The sequence below is a fragment of the Cavia porcellus genome, unplaced genomic scaffold (genome assembly GCF_034190915.1).
Source record: "Cavia porcellus strain 051 isolate PalLab524CR breed Dunkin Hartley unplaced genomic scaffold, mCavPor4.1 scaffold_29, whole genome shotgun sequence".
NCBI classification, from domain to species: domain Eukaryota; kingdom Metazoa; phylum Chordata; class Mammalia; order Rodentia; family Caviidae; genus Cavia; species Cavia porcellus.
In genome coordinates, this window is record NW_026947512.1 from 17,015,283 (window position 1) to 17,039,191 (window position 23,909).

General features: G+C 48.2%; 1 protein-coding gene across 2 annotated transcripts; it reads left to right on the plus strand.

Moving 5' to 3' along the window:
• The first annotated feature begins 1,106 nt into the window (after positions 1-1,106).
• On the plus strand, positions 1,107-23,899 carry Cd34 (CD34 molecule). 2 transcript variants are annotated; one of them, XM_005005859.4, is made up of 8 exons: positions 1,107-1,260; positions 9,906-10,088; positions 10,627-10,895; positions 12,151-12,231; positions 20,995-21,151; positions 21,385-21,437; positions 21,764-21,928; positions 22,430-23,899. In XM_005005859.4, the coding sequence occupies exons 1-8, from the start codon at positions 1,182-1,184 to the stop codon at positions 22,442-22,444; spliced, it is 1,002 nt and encodes a 333-aa protein (XP_005005916.2). In that variant the 5' UTR covers positions 1,107-1,181; the 3' UTR covers positions 22,445-23,899. The 2 variants fall into 2 exon arrangements, with proteins under 2 accessions (XP_005005916.2, XP_003474706.3); XM_003474658.5 differs by having other exon boundaries at positions 22,578-23,899.
• Positions 23,900-23,909: the final 10 nt, after the last annotated feature.

Genomic DNA, 23,909 nt, shown 5'->3' on the forward strand with positions numbered 1-23,909 from the left:
TGTTAGGCCTGACTATATCATCTTTATCTTGAGGCCTGGTCTTCCTCAGATGCATCTCCAGCCACAGTTCTGACATCTTTCTTCCTTCTGCTGACTTCCTTGACAGGCCTGGCCCTCTCTGGCCCTGTATTAATTTCTATCTGATTTTGTGGTCAGGAATCAGAGCGTGTTTTCTCACCAGATACGAGGTGCCAAGATCTGCCCAGCCTGGCACCTTTCCCTTCCAGCTTTGCTTCCCACAACCTGGGCAAAGTTAATGGTGGAGGTGGGAGTTTCTCCCCACTTCTCTTTGGTTTGAGGCTTCCCTTCTCCACGACTGGGACCACAACAGGACAAATGTCAGTGCATTTGACAACCAACACCCCCAGTCCTTTTCCCGAAGAGAGAGCAATAAGACCCCGAGAAGCTTGAACCAGGGCTGGAGAGAAGCTGATGGAGAGGGCTTCCCAGGCATTTCTGGAGTCCCTCCTCTGGGTGGCTGCTGCAACTGTTCCCCTCAATCCTGTTGGGTAAATGTGGTCAGTTACTGGGAGCCAGAATTCTCCACATCAATCCAGTACTGTAGATCTTGCAGAAATGAGAGGGAAAGAAGTCTGCGAGAGTGCGATGGATGACTACATTGATGATCAATCATTTGTGTGTTCCGCTCTGTCTCAGTGGAGCCTCGCCCGCGATGCTCATTCAGGGAGTCGCACCGGGCTTGTGGGGAACTCTGCCTGGCGATCAGAATACTCCCATTCATAAACTCAGTCCCGCACAGTGATTCCTTTCCCAAAAGTCATTGTAAATGGGTTAAAACTTAAAAATAAGTAGAAACATAAGGAAAAGTGCGTGGCGGGGACCAGAGGAGTCGTGGCCAAGCTGACCCAGGGTCAAGCGAGGGGAGATCCAGCTTGACCCCGCGGGCCTCAGCAAAAAGCGGGCCAGGCGCCCGGGTGCTCAGTCCTCCACCTTCTCGGGGCCCCGCTTCTGCGCTGGCCTCAGGACTAACCCGGGAAGCTCGGTCAGCCGCAGCCAAGGCAAGGGGCCGGCCTCGCCCAGACTGGAGGAGGAGGAGGAGGAGGAGGGGAGGGGAGCGGCAACCCCCACCCCCAGCCCCTCCCGGGGGAGGGGCGCGATAGACGTCCGGCCGGGCCGCGCGGCCGCTGCACTGCTCCTCTTGGCGGCCGCGGCGCGGAAGGATGCTGGCCCGCAGGAGCGCGCGCGAGGGGCGCGGGGTGCCGTGGGGCTGCGCCGCGCTCTGCCTCCTGAGCCTGCTGCGTGAGTATCGCGAGCCGGGCTGGGGCGCCCGGGAAGGGACCCCTTCGACACCTATGCCCAAGCGCCGTCGCCGGCCCAAGGCCGCCCAGCGGGCGACCAGCGACTCACCTGGGGACGGGGGAGGTGGGAGGGAAGGGACGGCCACCGCAGAGGGAGAGTGAGCCGGGGCGCGCTGCGGTGCGCTGGAATAACACGCTTTGGAGATGCCAGTGGCTCTTGGTGCCAGAGGTGCACAGTCGGAGCCAGAACCTGAAAGGGGGTGGAGAGAAGCTGGGAAGTTCTGGGGCCTCGGAAAGCAGCGGCCAGAGGGGAGGGGGGTGCTGGGGCAGATCCAGGTGCCCACAGTCTCTCACGACCCTGGAGCCCAGAGTGACCATTAAGGGACGCGAGGGAAGCTCAGGGGCGGGCGCAGGGTCCAGCACCCCGGAGGTTGGGAGGACAAGGCCATGTGAGTGACCAGAGAAACCTGGAATGAAAACCGTGTGTGTGTGGGGGGGGGCGTATCTTGCGGTCAAGATTAGGAAGCTAAGTTGGAGTCATCCCTGTAAATACCATGCCGTATGGAGGGGGGTGGTAGAACATGGTATACACCCGCCTCCTTCCTCTTGCTGCTACTCAGATTCCTGCACAGACTCAAACTTGCTACCTTCCAAACTGTTCTTCCCGGCCCCCGCCGAGTTCTAAAGCTAGTGGACAGGTTAGCACACTCCCAATGTGCACTCACACACCTACGCCTATTTCTTAAGCCCAGTTTCACTGTGGGAGGAGAAAAGAGACATAGGCACATCGGATCTGCACCTAGAGGTTTGGAATTTTGTAACCTGCCCTCTCTTTTGCATCTAATCCTCCAGGGCTGCCAGTTTCTTACACTTATCAATCTTAAAGGCCACCTGGACCTGCAGAGTGAGCTGGACCCGCCCGCCAGTCTATGTTCCCAGTCTCCTCTGTTAAATGTCCACAGACAACTGGCTGTGGCTGGAGACCACTGAGTGAGGTTTGGGTGGCCTGTGTAGTAGTTCAGGGCATGTCCTTTGAGACAGGATGAAGCTCTTGTGGAGGGCTTGAAGCCTTACAGTGAGTGCCAGTCTGTGTACCCACAGCCGGCTGAGTGGGTGTTGGGCTCAGATGTCCAGCTCATACCGCCCTCCTTTGATTTCACAGCTCTTGATGACTGGGCCCAGTCCCCTTAAGGTCCACCTGTCCCTTATTTCCTCAAGTGGGGCAGCTGCAGTCTCACGTTGGCCTTCAGAGGTGGGGAAAGAGAAGCAGCAGCTTCTGCAAAACTGGGCAGAGATACTGGAACTTTATGGACTCAGCTTTGGAGCCAAGGGTGGGACATAGCTCTCTAGGCCCAACCTTGCCAGATGACTTGGGCCAGTTCTAGCTTTGTGTCTTCCCCAAGCACTCCCGAGAGTTTTTGTTTTGTTTCTTGAGGCTGGGAGTTGTTTTCTGACCTGAGGTGCATTGTGGGGCAAGTGAAAGGGTGTGACTCCCTGGAAATACCATCAGTGGGCATCGCAACAAGTGGGCTCTGTGATTCTTGGGGAATTCAGTGCAGAAAGGGGTTCTGTGTTTTTTAAATTACTACCCCAACAAAGAGCTTGCCTGGGAGATCTCTTTTCTGTGTCTATGAGATGTTGGTGTGGGCTGAGACACACAAAGGTCAATCACTAGTGAGTTCTTTTTGTATGAGGTAAACTTGATTGTAGATCAGAGTCTGGATTGGGGCTGGGGTCCACCAGGCAATGCTGCACAGACGCACTGGGACAGAGCCCTGAGAGGAGTTATCAAGTCCCTTTCATCAGGCTCCAGGCATCTCTTCTCCAGAGGCAAGCCTGTCCCCTCACCCTGACAATATCCCAGGCCTGCATGGTCATATTTCTTTTCTTTCTTTGCATCTGTCATGCTTTTTGACCCCACACCCATATCCTGTCCAGGGCTACATGTAAGACGGAGAAAAAGAAAAGAGAAAAGAATTTTATCAGCTATTTTCCAGAGGGGAGAGGACTCCACCCTTTGACTTTATGCCACATGGCGACATCGAAGAGGAGGAGAAGCCCTGGGGACCTCTGACTAATTTAGTGGTCACCAGTACTCCCCCTTGTAAGACCAACCTTTCCAAGCTAGGGCACCGTCCCTAGCAGCATTCCTGTTGGCTTTCCTTATCCCTTTGGCTCCACCTCCTGGGCCTCCTCATTCACTTGTCTTCATCACCTTCCTTTCCAAGTCTTTGTCTCTGAGAGCTGGGGCCAGAAGTGCCAAACTGCAGCTGATAAACTCTGGAGCAGAGAGCCCTACAAAAACAAGTAATGGGAAAGAACAAATCCCACTTCAAATGGTCTGCCTGCCTGGTTTCCTTTCTGCCCTGGACTATAGAGCCAGGACTTGGCTTGGTCTGGGGCTGGCTGGGCCACCGGGACTTTCAGGGTACTGGGGCTTCTCTCTTGCTGATTTTAGTTGCTCTGATGAAATAGCCTACAATGTGGAAATGTACAAATGTAAAAATATGGAAAATAGAACCAGAAACTACCCTCCAGGAGAAATCTTCAGGGCAGAATTTCCATATTTCTGAGACTTTTACTTCTGTAATGAGAACATTTTCTTCCCTCCTTAGCTAAGAAATGAAAACACATTCTCTATGATAGTTGGTCTCAAGGGCCCTGATTTTGTGCTATAAGAACAAAGATGCATCTCGGAAGGGTGGAGAACCAAATGGGCTGGCAGAGCAGACTTGCATGCCGGACCCCATCAGGGAATGAATCACTTCCCCTCATGTGCAAAGGAAAAGAACTACTGGCTTAAGGGGGAAGTCAGCTCCTTCCTGATTTGGAAAAAAAATTAAAAACCTATACCTCTGGGGGAGTGTCACATCTAAGTCGCTGGCCCCATTGTTTAAGAAAATGTGTTAGTGGGTCTGTGAGTGAAAAGTGACCAAACCATGATGTACAAGGGCACTGTGGAGGCCAGATGATAAAGTGGACCTTGTATTGGGGTGGGTCCAGGAGACGGGAATGAAGGGCTCTGGAGCCCAGAGAGAGAAATGCAGGAAGGGGAGGAGGTGCCTACAGCAGTAAAGGAACAAAGATTAGGGTAGAGTGGAAAAGAACTAGCTTGGAGATTCCTTACAGCATAGCTTCCTTAGGGCTCAGGCAAAATGCCTCACGATTCAAGATTATGTTGTTTTCTTTTGTACTACCCTGTAATCTTCCTTTGTGGTCTTGTGGTGACATGCACTGGCCTGGTATGGCATGGGTTATAAACTGGGTTATAAACTCCTTGGTGAGCTTACGGTACAGTTGTGCAGGACAGGGCGGCCTTGGACCTCCATCTGAGAGTCAGAGGCAATAGGACAGGAAGAGGCAAGTGGGAGACAAGCCGGCAACCTGTGAGTCCTTGGGATGTTGGATAGCCTCAGGGTATGGTGTGCAGCCGGTGTCAGAAGGGGAATCCCAGGACCCTGGAAGGGCCAGGACTAGACACTTGGATTGCCCTCTTCTCATCCCAGTGTAGCCTCGGAAACTGAGAACAGCTCTCACCCAACCTTTTGTTCCAAAATGACTCAAACTCATGCTTGGACGCAGGATTGAAAGGCTCCTTAACAGGAACATTTCCCAAATGCTTCCAGGGGAAAGCGGAGCTCATTTAATCCTCCAAAGCAGCTCATCCTTTTTTAAAAAAAAGAGCATTTGGTTTTTCCTCCTTGTATTGTGGTGGAATTAGCCTTCCCATAATTTCTAACCATTGTGCTAATTCTGTGATTTGGATTGTCACAGTTTTAATCTGGTCCTTCATGAAAATTCCTAAAGACTTTTGGGACTGCTGGGTTATAAATTCCTCAAGGGACTTGTTTAAATTCCAGTGACACTAATGCCCACTGCAGGGAAGGCATGGAGTCAGCTCTGATTTTGTGCTTGCCACAAGACTGAGCAAGGTCTCTGGCCTACATAGGTGTCTAAGACGGGAAAATACACTCCATATGTTAGGTGAAACGAATCTTGGAGAAAGTCATTTATTTTCCCTCTCCAAATTCTTCTTTCTTAGATCAAGGGTCAGCAAACTTTTCATGTCAAGGCCAGACAGTAAATATTTGGGGTCTTGGAAGCCGTGTGTGGCTTCTGATACTTACTCTCCTTTGTGTTATAACACTTCTCTCACCAGCCCTGCACTGGATTTGTTCCATGACTCACAGTTGGTCACTTGGTAGAACTCTGCTCTGCCTGGTCATCCTTGGACCTGTGAGCTCCCCCAGCATGGTGCTGCTCACCCTGCTGCATGTCCCACCTTCCTGCAACGGTCTAAGGAGCGAGCTGTCTTACTGGGACCGTTAGCACAGTCCTGAGGAAGCAGCATCTGTCCCCGTGCCAGATGGGTGCTCAAGATAAGTCTGCAACCATCTGGGAAGCAAAGGAAGGGTTAGGGTGATGGGGCTGCAGAGTTCTGATCAGTTCCCAGACAGGCCCACTGCGTGGTCTCCTTGGCTCCTCAGAGCGGCTAGGAGTGGGAGGCTCTGCTTTTAACCCCCTATTAGGCGAAATTCACAAAGATGAACCAAGACCACTTCTCAAGGTTAGGAAACTTGGAAGAGTTGGTTTTGGTTTTTTTCTTTTTTTGTCTTTTTGAGATAGAGTCCCACTGTGTACCCCAAGCTGGCCTTGAATGTGCAGCAGTCTTCCTGCCCCAGCCTCCAAAGTGCTCGGATTACATGCCTGGCCAGAGAGAAGCATTGCAATCTGCTGCCTGCAAAACTGAGAGGTCCTTGTTTCTCAGGCCTTCTGCCTGAGACATCTATAGACTCCTGGATGTCTCATGATGTCATGCATGGCAGTGCTTATCGAAGTCCCAGTTTTTCAGGAGGATGAGGCAGGAGAGCCACGAGTTCCAGAGCAGTTCAGCCAACTTAACAACTTAGGAAAACTTTGTCCCAAAAGAATGAAAAGATTGGGGGGTTAGCTCAGTGCAGAGGCCTTGAGATTTAGGGACATTGTTAATCCTTAGCAAGATGTGTGCATCTATTACCCCCTCTGGTAAACGATTCCGGACCAGTGTAGGTTTGGCACTTACGTCTGTTTTTCATTCATTTTGGTTTCTAGCTGTTAAATGTTTCTGGTAGTCTCTTCCTAAGTTTCAGCTTTGGCTAGGATATCAGATCTCCACGCTTACCAGACTGTGTGTCCCTCTGAACAGCACTGTAACGACACAATGAGTGAATTTTAGTAATATATTCTGTGCCTTCCATTTGGCTTCTTAGAATCTCTTTTGGCTGGTGTCAGGATACCTTGACCTTCTCCTTTCAAGTTTAACAGATGAAATGTCGGGATAACTAGGGTCACTGTGAGTCCTTCAGTGTCACAGCTAAGGAAGAAGGATGGAGGCAGCCTCTGTTTAGCCGTCAGTCATCCTAGTTCCCTGAAGGGCTGGGGTGAGCGGTGCTCCTGGTGAAAGCGGGATGGAGTGAAGGTTTCTTCCTCCACCCTATGCATCTGGCAGGGTCTCATTGGTGATAGGCTGCTGTTACCCCTTCAGAGTTTGGGGTCTGAAGCTCAGATAGGCAGTTAAACGACTTCAGGCCATGCATGTGTGTGGGAAGAAGCAATCGGTCTTGCCTGGAAGACCCACTTGTTCACCTGAGCCTCATAAAATGGAGCCCACGTCAGCCCGTGGCCTTAGTGTCCTTTGTTCTGTGCCAGCTCACTTGGCTTGTCTCTTAGGCTTCCCTCCATTCACTGTGAGTCCTTCGGTGTCACGGCTAAGTGTCCCATTCTGCCAGTGTCTCAAACTCTCGGCACCCTAGGCTCCAAGCAGTGAATCTGTGCATGGTGTTTCCTTTTCATGTGCAGAAAGATCCTGCCACCCCTTCCTCTGTGCCTGGCCCTGCGGAGGGAGGGAGGAAGCTGCTGCAGTGGGGAGCCCTCACCAACAGGTCGGCAGCTGGTCGGGGTCACAATTGCTTCATTCTTCTGGAACAGGCACCTCTGTCCTCAAAACTAGCAGCGGGTCTTTCTTCACATCTGGAAGAGTTCACAAGTGTTTGTCTGGGTGAAGGAGGCCCCTTGGGGGAGGGGTTCGAAGCATGACATCATCTTGGCCAGGCCCAGCTTCCTTTGGAGAGGGAAGAAGGTTGGGCGAGACAGAGCCAGATGGGATTCCTAGGATTTGAAGTATTGAGGAGAAGAGGGAGGATGTGACCAGAGGAGGGGGAATTCCTGGGGTGTCTTGGAACTGTGCCCAGACAACATGAACCTTCAATCCAGTGTCCGAAGATTACCTCCAGTGCCCCCATTATAAATTCATATCTTGGAGTCAGATTGGAGAGGTGATTCTGTCTCAAGATGGAAGTAGCCTAGGTTGACTTCTCCAGGTATTTATTGTGATCGATACATCTCCCATCTAAGCCACATGGGAATCACCCATCCTTTCAGATGGTTGTAGGTACCTCCTTATCCCCAGTGGCGCTGACCCAGCCTTACTCCCTGGTAACATCTACTCAAGATTAAGCTAAACCTCAGTGTCCGCTGCCCCTTGCCTGATTGACTTATGCCCTTCCTTCTCCCCCAACACCTTGGTGGCTTTGGTTCTTCATCTGTAAGGCAAAGACAGCGATGTCACTTCCTCCTCCCCAACCGACACGCACTGTGATGTGACTACAACACTCACCGTGGGTGTCATTTTCCTTGCAGCAGGTTGGGAGGAGGGCAGGTGCAGGAGAGTGAGACCCTGTCCCCACCAGGAAGGGATGCTTTCTGCGTCTAAGGTTAACTGATGCTGAGGGAAATGAGGTCTTGTTTTGTGCTATGGTTAATGTGGAAAACCTATGGAAATAACACAGATCTAGATGTCAGTGGAGAGAATTCAAAGACAAACTTGAGGGTGTCCTGGGGCCCTGGGACCTTTCCTGGCAGATGGTACTGCAGGATCAACTCCAGATAACAAGTCTATCCATAGTTTCTTCAGGGCCTGATGCCAGAGTGCAACAGAGATGCTGTTCCTCTGTGTCTACATAGCCACAGTTACAGGTCAGGCCAGCTGACTGACAAATAAGATAATCTTCTACCTTCTTTCCACTTGGAAGGCCAGGTTTGAATTTGGGAGTTTCCCAGAATGCAGAGCACAGTGTGACTGACCTAGGTGCTGGCCCTAGCCTTCTGCCTTTTGGTCCTTCCACCCTCCGCTGTGGTCCAGACGCTGGGGGATCTTGCATGCGTGCTTGGGACACCCCAGCAACACACCTGAGTGCTGACCCTGCTCCCTGAAAGCAGCTGATCCCTGGGCACCATCACACCTTAGGACACATGCGCTTGGCCGTAGTTGCCTTCTGGGAGTTCACTTTGGGAAGATGATCTGGGAGAGAAGGTCCGCACAGGGGCAGGAGGTGAGAATAGAGCCATTTGAGTAAGAAGTTCCAGGACTTCTGGTCACCAGTGAGATCCAGAAGACAAGGTCATCCTCACAGGAGGCAGGGAGGGAAGGCATAGGATTGAGGCACAAGTCTTTCTCCTGACTCTAAAGAAGGTATGTGTGAGAAAGAGGAATGGAATCATGAAGTCCTCAAGACTGACTAGACTGGGGACATTCCACCTTAGTAACTTAGCATTTGTTACCTCATTGATTTTCCTGACAATCTGTGTAAGGTAGACAGAAAAAACCCTTATTTATGAGGTAAGGAATCTGAGGCACACAAATCACATAGTTACTGGCAGAGCTGAAACAGTGTTATCTTCCTTCCACATTTGATGAGAAACCAAGCCTTGCATTCTCTAGTCCATCGGCAGGACTTGGGTGAGTCAAGGCTTGCTAAAGAGAAATCTCAGAAGTTGGGCCAGGAGGTACGTGACTGCGACCCCAGCATTCAGGAGCCTGAGGTAGGAGGATCACCACGAGTGTGAGGCCAGCCTGGGCTACACAGTTCAAGGCCAGTCGGAACTGTATAGCAAGACCCTGTCTAAAAATAAAAATAACTCAGATTGTTAACTGCAGCTGAGTGTATCAAGCAAAAGGGAGGAAAATGGGCTGAGTGTCATAAGAAAAGGTTGAGGGGTTTGGAAATGAAAAAAATGTAGGAAGTACATGTTTTTAAGGATACTAAGCTACAATGAGTGTGATTACTTCGAGTTAATATATTGAATATATTGGACAGAGAATGACCGAAAGAGAGACATCAAAAGGAAACTAGAAACACGTCCTTCCTTACCTTTTCATCTTTGCAAAATTTATGCAAATGTAATTTTAAACTTTTAGTATTTTACTAATCACATTACGAACATTGCCTTATATTTGCATTTTGCTATGTTTCATAGATTTTTATTTGCAATGATTATGTAATGATTATAAAACATTAGTGCATATATCATTTATCCTGTTACATTTCATTTTGTGGCTTATAACTTTTCCCTGCTTAAAAACAAAACAAAACAAACAAACAAAAAACCCCACCAGACACTTGTGTGCCTCTAATACTTTACTTTTCTATTTGCTTAGGAAAAATCTAGCAGTACGAAATTAGTCTGCCATCCCGGAAGATGTTCTGGCTGCTGCTCTGTTGCTTGGCTCCAGGAAATGTTCCACCTATAATCGGAGACTGCGTCGAATGATGTTGTGGTACTCCAGGAAGATTTGCATTCTGACCTTTCTTCCTTATTTTCCTGCAGCCTCTGGCTTCACCAATGGTAACCTGACTACTGGTACCACTGAGAAGTCCACCTTGAAAGTGTCATTGTCACCTGTTCCCACCAGTGTACCCCTCCAGAAAAGCACAACACAAGTGACAACTGGAAGTACCACCCCCCAGCGTGACTCTGTGGACAGCATAGGGACCACAGCCACCATCTCAGGTGAGGGCAGTGCCTGGGTAAAGCCTGGAGAGTATTCAGGCTGTTGTTCCCTTCCCATGGAAGGAAGCATCCTGAGTAGTAGTGTGAGCATCGAGCTGAGGTAAGTTTGAGATGATTCCCTGTAGGGACAGCTTCCTCAGGCCACTGCTGTGGCAGCTGACCATGGAGGGACTGTTCCCTGTACCTCTCCTCTCAGGTAGAGCTCGGTTGTAATAAAGATTAGATATGGGCTCCATGGAGAAGTGACTGGCCTCTTCTAAATGAAGAGAGTTGATGGCCCATCTTTGACTTCTCTAGGATAAAGTAGCACTTGGGTTTCTTCAGGGTGGGGGGCTGCCCTGTGGAATAAATTCTAGATCATGGCCATGGTTCTGAGACCTGGCTTGAATAGACTTCGACATGCTAGGACATGAAGTAACTGTTAGCATCCCACACTTGCATTTCTGGGTAAGATGTCCATACCCTCATCCTGAACAGAGGTGGTCTGTTCATGTGTGTGTTCATAGATTGATGTGCATGGGTTTCGATCTATTTTAAGGGACTACAGCCAACTTCACTTCTACCTCTGGAACCATTCTGGTTCCTGAACCCACAAACTCTTCCATCCCATCATGGACCTCTTTGAACACCACGGTATTCACCACCACGGAGCTCACCAGCCCAGAGAACACTTCTGTTGCCAACATGACCTCGAGGCCCAGCACGCCACCTGTCAATGTTTCAGGGGACTCATCCACCACCAGCCCTGTGATGACATCACCCCCCCACCTCTTCACATCATCTTTTCCTGCCCCAAGTCCCGTTAAGGTGGGTAAATGGGGCCTGAAATACCCCTCACTTCATCTGTGCAACCAAGGTCTCCCTGCTGCTTCCCATGGGCCAGAGAGATTCAGGTTGCCTGGGGATCCTCATGGAAGTACAGAATGCCAGGAAAGGAGTGAAGCCTGGCAGCAAGCTGAGCTGTGCTTAGGGTATTACGGTTTGGGGAAATAGAAAGTAAAAGACAATCTCAGAGGTCACCCAGTCCTCTGTGGGTCCTTCCAGGACCATGGGTGTGGCTCCAACCATACACCATTGCCCTTTGGAAATCTGGAATCCATCCTCTATTTAATGGAACTGCCTCTCCCAAGGTGTTCAGGGCAAACATTGTTTTCTCCAAGGAAGAAAGTCTGGTGGTTGTGCCAAGCGTGGAGAGGCCTGGAGGACGTCATTGGCAGGGGCAGAACTGGGCACCAGAGATGGTGAGCTCAGCCTGCCCTCCTTGGCCTTGAGGTTGTGGCTGTCAACAACCTGAGGGTGTGGAGTTCAAGGCTCTGTAAGGGCCAATTTTCTGTTTTTAAAGAGCCAGCCTAGGATCTAGAGTCCCTCTGGCCACATTAGCAGTTTGCGTAGATGGCCTTCCTGCCTGTATGTAGTTGCGTTGAGGGAAAATGTCTACGACAGGAAAAGACTCTCCCACCTCTGCGTCATCCAAGCCAATGTTTACCAAGATTGCAAATAGTCACTTTTCTGCAAGTCCAGGCAAATACCAAAAGGCTTGATTATTGGTGGAGACAGTGGAGGTGGGAGAAGGTGAAGACAAGCTGATATCCCTTGCCCAAAAGGCTCAGAGCCAGAAATGTTTTAAGTGCTGGGAGCTCTTAAATATCTGAAATATTTGTAGATATATAATGAGATATTTTGGGGAAGAGACTCAGTCAAAACACAAGATTCACCCGTGTCTTACAAGACACCTTCAGCACTCAGCCTGGAAGAGACTTCATACAGTGTTTTTCAGTAATTTTGTGCAGAAACAAGATTTTGTGGTATGAACTTCGCTATTCATGGTGTCGTGTTGACTCTCAAAAACTTTTGTAGTTTAGAACATTTCAGATTTTGGGTTTTGGAATTGGAGATGCTCAGTTTGTATGAAAAACCTCTAGTCCCTTAACACTTTTTAAAATGTCCCTCTCCTTAAAACTTTATAGAGAGCCTCATGGAAATCAAACTGGAAAGGGTGTGAGGAAAAAAATGGAAGAGCAAAGATGGTCATGTGTGTTGCTTTGTTTTTGTTTTAATACAGGGAGAAATCAAATGTGCAGGAGTTAAAGAAGTGAAATTAACTCACAGTATCTGCCTGGAGCTAAACAAGACTTCCAGCTGTGTAAGTCACCCCGCCCCTTCTCCCCTAACCCATGGGCCATGCCTTGGTGGGGTCTGGGCCTTGAAGGGTGGGGTCTGGGGCTTAGTAGGGCAGGGTCTGGCTGCTTGAACTCAAGACTGTGTGCTTGCCAGGCAGGCACTTATGCTGCTGAGCTAAATCCCTGGCCCTCACCTAAATCCCCAGCCTTTACGGCTGCTTCTGATTCTCAGTTTTGGAGTTCTAGGCCCCATCTGGTGGACAAAAAAGGCAAATACAATTTTAATTGTAGTTTTTTTGATTCTGTACTATTTACATTTGCTTTGATGTTAAGAGTGTCTTTGTCTGTATATAAACCAGCCGGCTGTAATGTCAGTTCTTGTGTTACAGAGAATTAATTTTCTTGTAATGTTGTAGCGGATTACAGTTTTATAGTTTGTCTTTATATGTTCTGATCATGTTCTTAAAATGCTTTTCCATACTTTTGTCTGTTTTAAACTTTAAAAAACAAAAACAAAAAAACCAAAAACTTCTGTACTTTTTCACGACAGTGCTTCTAATATCCAGCCAGGAAGGTCTTTTCTCATTATACTGTAGAAAAGGGCAAAGTATTTCTCAGTTCTTCTTTTAGAAAATCTTGGGTGACATATCTGTCAAAATACTACAAAATACACTACTATCCGCTCCATGCACACTCACATAACATGTGTGCACACACGCACACACAGAAAGCCACTGAGGTTTTTAATCAGAACTACTTTAAAACCTTCAGTTTTCTGGAGGCTGAGACGGGAGGATTGTTGTAAGTTCACAGCCAGCCTGGGCTACAAAGTGAGCTCAAGGCCAGACTGAACTGCATAGTGAGATCCTGCTTCAAAATAAATAAATAGACAAATAATAAAAATAAATAACTCCTTCACTTTTTTTCTAGAGTTATTTTGTATCTTTCCTTTATATTTTTTAGTTTTTAAAATGTTTTGCCAAACTGGGCATAGTGGCACACCTGTGATCTCAGCACCCTGGGAGGTTTGAGGTGGGAGGGTTGCTGTGCATTTGGGCCGGCCTGAGCTCCATACTGAGCTCCAGATCAGCTTGGACTACACAGGGAGACCCTGTCTCAAAAAAAAAAAAAAAAAAAAAAAAAAAAAAAGATAAAAGAAAATGTTGCACTCTGTTGGCATATATTTTCTTTTGGGAATACTGGTGATGGAATCCAGAACTCCACCGGTGCTGAGCTGAGTCCTCAGCCCCCTTTTCTCTAAGTTGAAATCCAGGCTCTTTTCACAGAGTTTATCTCCAGTCTTTTTTTTTTTTTTTTTTTAAACCTTTTGTGCAGCAGACTCTTGTTGAGTCTGTATGGTTTGAATTTTCAGTCCTCCTGTCTCAGCCTCCCAAAGTGCTGGGGTTACGGGCATGTGGTAGCACACCTGGCTCAGATTTGAAGGGTTTATGAAGGTTTGTTTTTCAATAGCACAGTTACCCTACTATATACTCTAATGAATTGCTGCCGAGATGTTAGAAAGTTACGGAGCTTTGAATGATTACCTAGGATTTGTCCATTTTCTTGAATTTGCAGATTAATTTCGGAAGCTTTTTAGTTGGTTCTTTCTTGCATTTGAGGTAAACTACGGTGTCTCCTGCCCATCGTGCTGCTCTTCTCCCTCTGGTGCTCCCACCTGGAGTTCCGGATTCCTGTTGTGCCGCATCAGGAGGACGTGGGTGGCAGGGAGTTGGTGGAGACAGCGGGCCTCCTTGTGGCTTCACTAAGGCCAGCGTCCTGATGATGCTGGGGAGGGCATGGTGCTAATTCCTTGCAGAAGAGAGCATTTTCTTTTCTTTTCTTTTTTTTTTTTTTTTTTTTTGTCTTTTTCCTTTTTATCGGTACCGGGGATTGAACTCATGACTGCCTGCTTACAAGGCAGGCACTTATGCCGCTGAGCTAAATCTCCAGCCCCCAAAAGAGCATTGTCTTACCAGTTGGAAGCCCACTTAAGGAAAGCACAGATCAGAAAGACTGTAGTCCAAAAAGGGCTTAAGTTACTTATGGTGGTCATTCTGAGCACTGCTAGCTCACCTGTGAGTATTAATTTGGTCTCTCTGACTTATAAATCTTGTCAGCATACTAAAAGAAATCACTTACTCGGACATTAAACAACAACCAAAATCAATCCTGGTATCAAAAAACAAACAAAATCGCTCAACAAACAAAATCACTCAACAACAAAAATGTCCAGAAACAGCCAAAAAAGTTTATAGAACAGAATAAGTGCATTATGCGAAACAGCAAAATATAAGTATCCTGTGTAGAAGCAACAGCCAGGGTGTTTCTTTTCTTTTCTTTTTTTTAAATAAAGTTTTATTAGAACAGCCAGGGTGTTTCTGATGCCGATTTTCAATCCTACTCATTAGGAAAAAATTGTTCAAGTCTTTGTTTATTAAAATGAAAGAAAATAGCCATCTCTCCCCACTGTCATCTTGGACATTGCTTTCCTGAGTGTCATTCAGGTCTGTCTGTGCTGGACGGCTCCTTCTTGGTGACCTGTGGTGCATCCCAAGTGTCTCTTACTCTTCAAAGTTTGCCTTGAACCAGGGCCATTGTGTAAGACAAGTTAACTCCTCTTGCTGTGCTCCAGTCTCTTCCCTATTGTGGTTTTTGCTCTCCAGTTTACACTGTGTCACAGCTGAGAAGGGCTTTGCAGGTTCCCCTGAGACTTGGGGAGTAGCCTTTGGAAAGAGAAGGGCTCCTCCATGTCCAGTGCTAATCAGCGTTGCTTGTGCAGCACATGTATGGTGCTGATGTCCCCTAGTGCTTCTGTCCTGCCCCTCACCTTTATTCTGAGAGTGCCTTTCTCCAGCTTCCAACCCCATGTGCCTTCTACTATTTCCCATGCTTTTTTCCTCTGTCAGAAGTTCTGGATCCAGAACGTCTAGCCATAGCTCCCCGTTGTATGCCAGATTCTTGTCTGTGGATCCTTCCTACTCCCTACTGGTCTGATAGTCCCTTGGGTTATGATAGCATGTCAGTCTCTAAGACTGTAAGGAGTCCTGTGCCTCCTGATTTTCCATAGATGTGTTTGTGCTCTTGGGGTCAGAATTTCTTGAGGTCTCAGTTCTACCCATGGGATACTTGGGCCCTATCCACAGCTTAATGAGGAGCATGAAAAATTACACAAATAATGTAGGTATCCATCTGCATCTAGTCCAGCCTGGCACTCTGCAAAACTGCTTCTCAGCTGTCCAAAACCCACTTCCACACTAGTGATTTCTAACAACTGCTATGTTTGCTCTTCCTGTGTAGGTTATAGTCTTGAGTTACTTTTCTCATTGCTGAGACAGACTACCTGCACTTGAGGTTAATTTCAGCCATAGTCTGTTGGGTGCAAGGCAGGTTGGCTTGGCAGAGGAGCATCACAGAGGAGAGGTAGTTCGTGGTTGGCAGAAGGCAGGAGGCAGCAAAGTACAGAAGAATCAAGCAGCAAAGTGCAAGCAGTAACAGCAGCAGCCCTGTTCTGTGTCTTACAGTTTATCCAGGCTGCCTGTGTGGGCAGGTAACAGTTACAGCAAGGGACGGCAGCCTTAATCCTAGCATCACATCCTTGATCCCAGTATCAAGCACTCTAGATCCAGTCACCTCCACAAAGCCTCACCTATGACACTGTAAGGCTTTGAGGGATGTCTAGACATAAACCATAACAGTTACTAAGACCCATCTTCTGTGCATGTGTTCTGTAGACTCTGACACCTCCACCCCGAATCCCGAGCCCTTATTAGCAGAGTCTCCCCAAGCCTTTATTTTTGTCCTCTCAGTTCTAGTGTCTGCTTAATATAGTCTTTGTGGTCATGGTTCCCCAAATAGTTTCTGAACTGTGAGATGACTTTATTTTTATGCTATGCACATTTGTCCAGGGGCATTCACCAAAATATATTTTTTTGATTGTGGCAAAATACACAGCATGTAAAATATACCCCTTAACTTTGAAAACATGCAATTCTTGGTGTTAAGTACACTCAGCCTGGTTATGCAGCCCATCTCCAGAACTCTGCATCTTCTGTAACTGAAAGTCCTCACCCATACAGAACTCCCCACTCTCTCAGTTCCTGAGAACCACTGTTGTTCTCCTTCCCCTGTCTGTGAACCTGATTCTCAAAGCACCTTGTGTAAGTGGAATCAAATGGTGCTTGTCTTTTTGCAACTGGTTTCTTCCACTTAGTGTCATGTTTTCAAGATTCATCCGTGGATAGCAGACATCATCAGTGCCTTTCTTTTTGAAGTGTTGCATATATGTCATTTATGGTGTGGGCATACAATATGTTTGTATATATATATTTATTATATCTGTATCTTGTTTATCCTTTAATGCACTGATAGACTTTGTTTTTTCCATGTTTTGAATATTTTATGAATAATACAGCTATAAAAATATGAGTATGCAAATTTTGCAACACCCTGATTTCAGTTCTTTTGGTTGTGCATTCTGAAGGAGCATTGCTGGATCATGGTAACTCTGTGTTTGACTTTTGAGGAACTATCATACTGTTATTCTGAGTAGCTATATCATTGTTCATTTCCACGAATGGTATACAAGGGCTCCACTTTCTCCATATCCTCCTCAACACTGTTATATACTGTTTTTTTGGGTTTTTTCCCCCGTTTTTGGAAATGGCCGTGAATTGATATCTAAGTGAGGTTTCCATCTCCAATTCTGTGATGCTTGTGACATTGAGCATCTTTTTATAGGCTTACTGGCCATTTGTAAATCTTCTTTGGAGAAATGTCAATTAAATGCTATGCCCACAAAGTTTGTTTTTTGAAATTCTCTGTATTGCCACATCGGTATTCATGCAGTTTCCATCTACCCAGTTAGCTCTCAGTACTGTTCTGTCACAGTGACTTCATTGGAGCTGGGCTGCCTCCACCCCCGGCAGACACTAAAGGTCAGTCCCTGTACAGACAGCATGAATTACAGATGTGGATGTATGAGGACAGTGTGCCTCTGCTGGAGGAGCCAAAGAGCTGGGGACTCTGGAGCCCCCTGCCCTGGGGCAACAACCCTCTTGCAGTTTGACTAGTAGCAGGTCCCTTAATTATTCCCATCCCAACATAAAACTGTGGTTTTAATGCGCATTGTCAAACTCACACAGGAAGGCAGCAGAACTTGGGCAGAGATGGCGAGTAGGAAAGGTTCAGTCCTAGAAGCCTACCATTAGGAAATATTTAAAGGTCTTCCCCAGTCCAGTGCCTTGTGCAAGCAAGAGGGGCTTCAATGGGTTGGGAGACTTTGCAGAGTTGGAGGAACTTTTGGAAAGGTTGACTGCTTTCATTGTTTTTGCAAGTGAGGAACTGCAGCCAGGGGCTTGTAAATCTGATTCGCATGAAGAGGATGGCGCGGCTGTGGCTTCCTGCTGCCCACTCTCCCGTGATGTTTGCCCATAGCATCCCTGAGGGAGGATGTTGGTTCCCAGCATCCGGAGAAGCACTGTGCTTTGTTCAGGACCCACCTGCTCCTCCCGACCTAAACACAATTCATCCAGGCTGTTGGATTCCAGAGTGGGAGGCTGGCTGCTGTTGTTACACCCTTGAATTTAGTCCAAGGAGCTAACCCAGGGATGGAGGGAGCCTGTGAGGAGGCCGGCTACTCTGTCATGTTGGACTGTGGTTCCCTGAGTGCTTTTGTTTGTTTGGTGCTGTGATGAATGTGCAGTTTGGATCTGAAGTTATATGATGAACTCCCTTCCTTCTCAGGCCCACGCTTGCAGTCTATTCAGAGACAAACAGCAATAGCAGTACTACAGAATATGATCAAAATATGAATTCTAAATGGCATGATGGCACACACCTGTAATTTCAGTACTCTGGGAGGCTGAGGCAGGAGGATTACATGCTTGGACTCAGCCTGTGCAACTTAGCAACTTGGCAAAACCTATCTTAGAATAAAGATAAAAAGGGCTGAGGATGTAGCTCAGGGCAAAAGCCTTCAGTTCAGTCCCCAGTATTAAATGATCTAGATGATAGTCAACAGTACTGCTATTATCAATAATAGGAGTACTGTCATTTCCCTAATGCCCTCCAGGTTCCTAACCCTATGGACATTCTTCATTCAGTTTCACTGTAGCCACCACAATTCAGTGTACAGGTGAGGAGGAGCTGGATTCTTAGACTGGCTGCATGACTTGTGAAGATTCAGGTAAATAGCAGAGCAGAGGGTTGGTGTTCAGTCTGCGTGAAGCAGACGAGTCTGGCCCCCGCGGAGGCAGGGTTACACTGAGCTGCCAAGGAGAAGGTGTTGTGGGGCACCTTCTGCCTCCTAGTCAGCAGGTGGGCACCTACTGTTCTTGTCACATCCCTGGTCTGGGGTTCTCGAGGGTCCTCCCTGCTAGCTTCACCTACTCTCCAGCCCCACTTTGAGGTGTTTCTGCTAACTTCAAGCCAGACCTGTCCACAGCCTCCTGTGTGTTCAGAGCACTTCAGTGTTGAACCTTTTTTTACCACTCAGACCCTATAAATAGTCTCTTTCTGTTTTCATTTCTCCATCTGCAAAATAACCAGAAAAATAGCATCCAGCTAGTAGAGTCCAAAGGGATCAGTGTCTGAAAACCACTTTTGGAGAGTTCCCTAGACATCATAAAGAGAAATTAATTTTTAAAAAATTCTTGTTGGACTGAGGGTTTAGCTCAGTGGTGTAAGTGCCTACTTGGTGAACTCTCAAAGTCGTGCGTTCGACACCCAGTACCAAAAGAAAAAAAATTGTTGTTGAGGTCTCTGGCTGGGATCTACCTGCCTCAGCCTCCTGAATGCTGGATTACAGGTGTGAGCAACCACACCTGGCTGTCATGTTGGACTACAGCATTTAACTGCTATGCATGTGGAATGAGAGTTCTGATCATAAGAAATCAGTTACTCTTTTTACTCCCATCCCTACCTCTGTGTGTGCACATGTGTGTACACACACACACACACACACACACACACAGCTTTTCACAAGGGGCCTTTGATTCAAGACATGGCAGATGGTCAGTGTGAAGCCACAGCTGATCAGCGATGGGCATCAGAAAGATGCTGTTTTCTGGCTGATGTAAATCTGTTAGGGGGGTCCGTCCCTCTGTCTGTGATGCAGACACATTTTACCCAGAACCACTTTGTGGACAACCACCCCCCTCCCACAGGCCTGGTGGCAAGAGGGTGTTTCATTCAGGGCAGGGGATGTGGGGATTCGTCTAGGAGAAGCATCTCTGGAGGGCACCCTGACACTCAGGATAGGAGACTGCTTGTGTCCAGTGTGGTGTCCACACTACTGACCACAGGCTGCTAAGGAGGAGGATTTTTCCAGAAGCTGGGCCTCTATACCAGACTGACTGGGAAACCGGAACTGGTTCTTTTCTAAGGTGATGTTGTAGACGCCTGAGCATTCATTTCTCCATGTCCTGGTCTTTCGTGGGGCTCTGAGCTGGACTGGTCAGTTGTGTACTTCCAGCCTCTCTAAGCCCAGTTATTTTCCTTCAGATTTTTCCTCACATCCCAGCAGAGGCCTGAGGCCAATCTTGACCTTGTCTTGCTCAGGAGCAGAGGAACCTGGGTTTTCCTCCCTTGGGTCTCAGGACTGGGAAAATACCCAGGCTCCTTTCCAACGGGGAGGGTATCTGGCACTGCCAGAAGCCACGAATGTAGAGGCCCAAGTCCCCTGACTCGTCACACGCCCAGCGGTTTCCCCTACAGGAAAGTTGTCAGAGTCCTCTGGCATTTCCTCCTCTGCCACCTGCCCTCAGAACAGGAGAGCTGCAGGGAGACCACCTCACATTACAGCCTTCCAGAAGAAGGCCTGGAAAGGGAGAACAGGGTTTTAAAGGGCATAGCCAGTGCCCTGAGGCAACCTGTCCTAAGAGTCACTTGTTGAGTAACCTAGTGATCTTCATTTTGAGTTCTGGGTCTTATGGACCAGTCAGAAACTTGGAGAAAGATCTGTGAATTTCAATAAACTGGGCTTCCTGTTTTGAGTAGAGCAGGATAAGGGAGGACCAGATAAGAACACGATGGTGCTTTGAGCAAGGCTCTTGGTGGCCTCCCCTGGAGGCTCTAATGACCCGGTTTGAGCCTGCATGCATAGATGTGTTCTCTCTTGGCTCTCCTGCTGGTATTTGAGGCTGTTCAACCTTCAAGCAAAAGATTTCAGTATTATTGCTTTATTGATGTTTTCTGTCTTTGACAATTGAATTCAGTTTGCATGGCATATCTGCACATGGCAACCCTTAAATAAGATGAGGTTGCTGGGTGTAGCTGCACACACCTGCACAGCTGAGGCAGGAAGGATCATGACCGTCCTGGGCAGTGTGGCAACTGTGAAAATAAAAAATGGGCTAGAGATGTAGCTCAGTGGGAAGGCTCTGGGTTCAATTCCTAGTACTATTTCCTCTTTATAAAGAGAGAGAGAAGGAAGAGGAGGGGGGAGGGAGGAAGGTAGGGAAAGATGAAAGAAGCTGAAGATATAGCTCAGTGACATAAATGCCTGCCTGCAAGTTCCAGTTTCAAGTTTTAATTCCTTATACCAAAAAGCAAAAAAAAAAAAAAAAAAAAAAAAAGACAGTGTTTCCTAATTTGTTCTGATGTCTTCAATACTGATAGCTACATGATTGGGCATTGGGAACTTTTCAGTTACTATAGTCTTGCACCTATACAGTTGGCAGTACGTTGCCACCACCCCCTGCCAGGAATTTGAGACTAGAAATGAGATTTCAGTGAAAATTTTCATCTGAGACTCCGGATACCAGTAATTATTTTCTCTCTCTTCACAGGAGGACTTTAAGAAAAACACAGGAGAGGACTTGATCCAGATCCTGTGTGGGAAGGAGGAGGCTGAGCCCACTGCTGGGACTGCCACGTGCTCCCTGCTTCTCGCCCAGTCTGAGGTTCAACCACAGTGCCTGCTGTTGGTCTTCGCCAACAGCACAGGTATGGGCACACCTGCGTGGGGCGCTGGGGAATGCATGTGGCTGCGGGCAGGTAGGACTGAGGTGAGAAGGTCCGTGATGGGGACTCCATATCGCAGTTCCAGAGACCACAAGTGGTGGGAAAGGATTGGGTGACAGGGACCACCCTCGCCAGGAGAGCATCCTCTAGAATGGTGTGAGAGGACAGAGAAGGATGAGCTCATTTAGCTTTGGCAATCGTGTTTCTAATTCTAGAACTTTCCGGGAAAATCAGTCTTTTGAAGAAGCACAAGTCTGACCTGGAAAAGGTAAACTCTCTAAGGTGGTGGGTCTTGAGGGAGCACTGCATCAGGTGTGTTCACAGAACAGGGGAGGAAGTGATGCTCTCCCCTAGTCCTTCACTTCCTGTCGCTCCATCTTTCTATGACAGTCTTTATCTTCCTGGGTTTGAGCCAGAACTTCAACAGTGCAGCTCAATTAAGAGATGTGCATCTTAATTCTGTTACAGAAATACTTGCAATCAATGTCCTCTTAGATCTGTTCACTATTGAGTTGCATACTCTAGAATGGACTGAGATACTCTTCGAGAATTCTTCCCCTGTGTGACTAGCTGCCTTCTCTGTGTCTTCTCAAGCTGGGGATCCACAGTTTCAGGGAACAAGATATTGGGAGCCACCAGAGCTACTCCCGAAAGACTCTGATTGCAGTGGTCACCTCGGGAATCCTGCTGGCCATCTTGGGCACCACTGGCTATTTCCTGATGAACCGCCGCAGCTGGAGCCCCGCAGGAGAAAGACTGGTCAGTTTTGGGGCCTCAGGCAACAGGAATAAGAGGGAGGTTTGTGGATATCATAGCAGGAAGAAATAGCACATAAAGCATTTACATGCCCTGATGTACAGAATGGATACATGCAGACTCCTATCCATGGATACATGAGGTGGGGCAACTGGGGTCCACCACTGCTCACTATCATGACAGATGATTCATCTCATTTACGTTCTTTGTGATGTTTAGCTGGGTACAATCAGAACCAGCTGCTAGGTCAGCCACGCCTATCTGGAAGCTCACTAAATGTCCAGTGTATGTCACTTGCTTACAAGAAGAGGACATAGGGAAGGAAAATCTGTTCCTACGGTTCTGAATGAGGGAGGACAAGGCTGACATTTGGCTCCTGGTCTCTGGGTTTTAACCTGCTCTGGGGAGGTCACTCCACCATGGGACTGTAGTGTTCTCATGGGAGCTGGCTGCTGAGCTGCGCTGACCCCGTGTGGTGCCTCTCCTCTATCCTTTCTCCTCTAGGAGCTGGAACCCTGACGGCCCGCTCTCCAGGAAGGAAGGAGTCTGCAAAGACAGCTGCATCCCTTCCCCCTCTTCTGGTCCCTCCCCACTCACAGTGCCTCACACCCTTGCTTAACAGATAATGCTCCTTTATTTATACACTGTCTAGGGTGAAGACCCTTATTGCACGGAGAACAGTGGAGGCCAGGGATATAGCTCAGGCCCTGGGGCCTCCTCTGAGGCTCAGGGAAAGGCCAGTGTGAACCGAGGGGCTCAGGAGAACGGGACCGGCCAAGCCACCTCCAGAAACGGCCATTCAGCAAGACAACATGTGGCTGATACCGAATTGTGACTTGGCTGGGTGGGGCAAGACAGGGGGTGTCCAAGGAAGCAGCCCCTCCCTGCCTCTGACTGTGAGCTGCCTCCATGATGGAGGTAGTATCCCTCATGTCCTACCTTCTCCCCTTGTGCACACCCCAGATGCCCCTGGGGCTTGCCACCTCACAGGGAGGCAAGTAGACCCCAGCCCTCTGTGCCTTCCGCTCTCGGTACCCAGACTCTGGGCTTCTTTAGGCTCAGGTGTGGGGGAAAGCCGGGATCCAGAGGAGCTGTGAGTGAAGCTGTGAGCCCAGCTGTTGCTGTGTGGGACTCGCCAGCCAGCTTCTTCCCTCTCGGTGCCACAAGAGCCTGAGGGGAAGGGTGGTCCTTCCTGTGCTATGCGATTCTCCCAGGAGGCTTTTGCTTTATTGTTCCTTGTTCTATTTTCTTTCTCTGCTTTGCAGAAACCAAAGTAATGCCTTGAGCTTGTTCCCCTTAATAATGTAGCCAGAAAATTTCCCATGTATCTCCTCCAAGACATTTTAAATCTTGTCACCAGCTCCCCACGTGCTGTCCAGATTCCACTGAGCTCCACACGTGCTCCGACCAATGCCTACAGAGGCCGGAGCAGCATTCTGTCTGTAGCCTGGAGTTGCTCTCCACATGTTAGAACAAACCACTCAGTCCTGGACTCCGGGCCACACAGATTGTCCTCAGGTCCCCGTGGTCAGGGTCATAGGACAGGATCTTTGAGCAGAGCCTCCTGCCCGGTGCTCTTCCGAAGTGCCCTTTTGCACTATGCTGGGTCTAGCCCACTCCTCTGACCCCCATGGCCCACCCCTTTTTCCCTTTCTCCTAGTAGAGTGGAGGCTTCAGAGTCTCCTGGTAGACCCTTCTGTCTCTGCCTTCCCAACTATAAATGCCTACATTGTGCTGCACCCTGTGTGGTCACAACCCCAGCACATCTCCCAGGGACCACACACTGCCTCCTCTGGGGATGATCCAGGTCTTGTCATTTTTCCAGAGGGGTGAGCAGAGGTCCTGCTTTCAGTGACGGTTGGAAATAGAAATTTCCAGAGATGAGAAGATTGTGGGTATTTTTCCTAAATAAAAAATGGATGTGTGTAAATATTGTAATTAAAGTGATACTGAATAAAGTGATACTGAAACCTATATTCTGTGG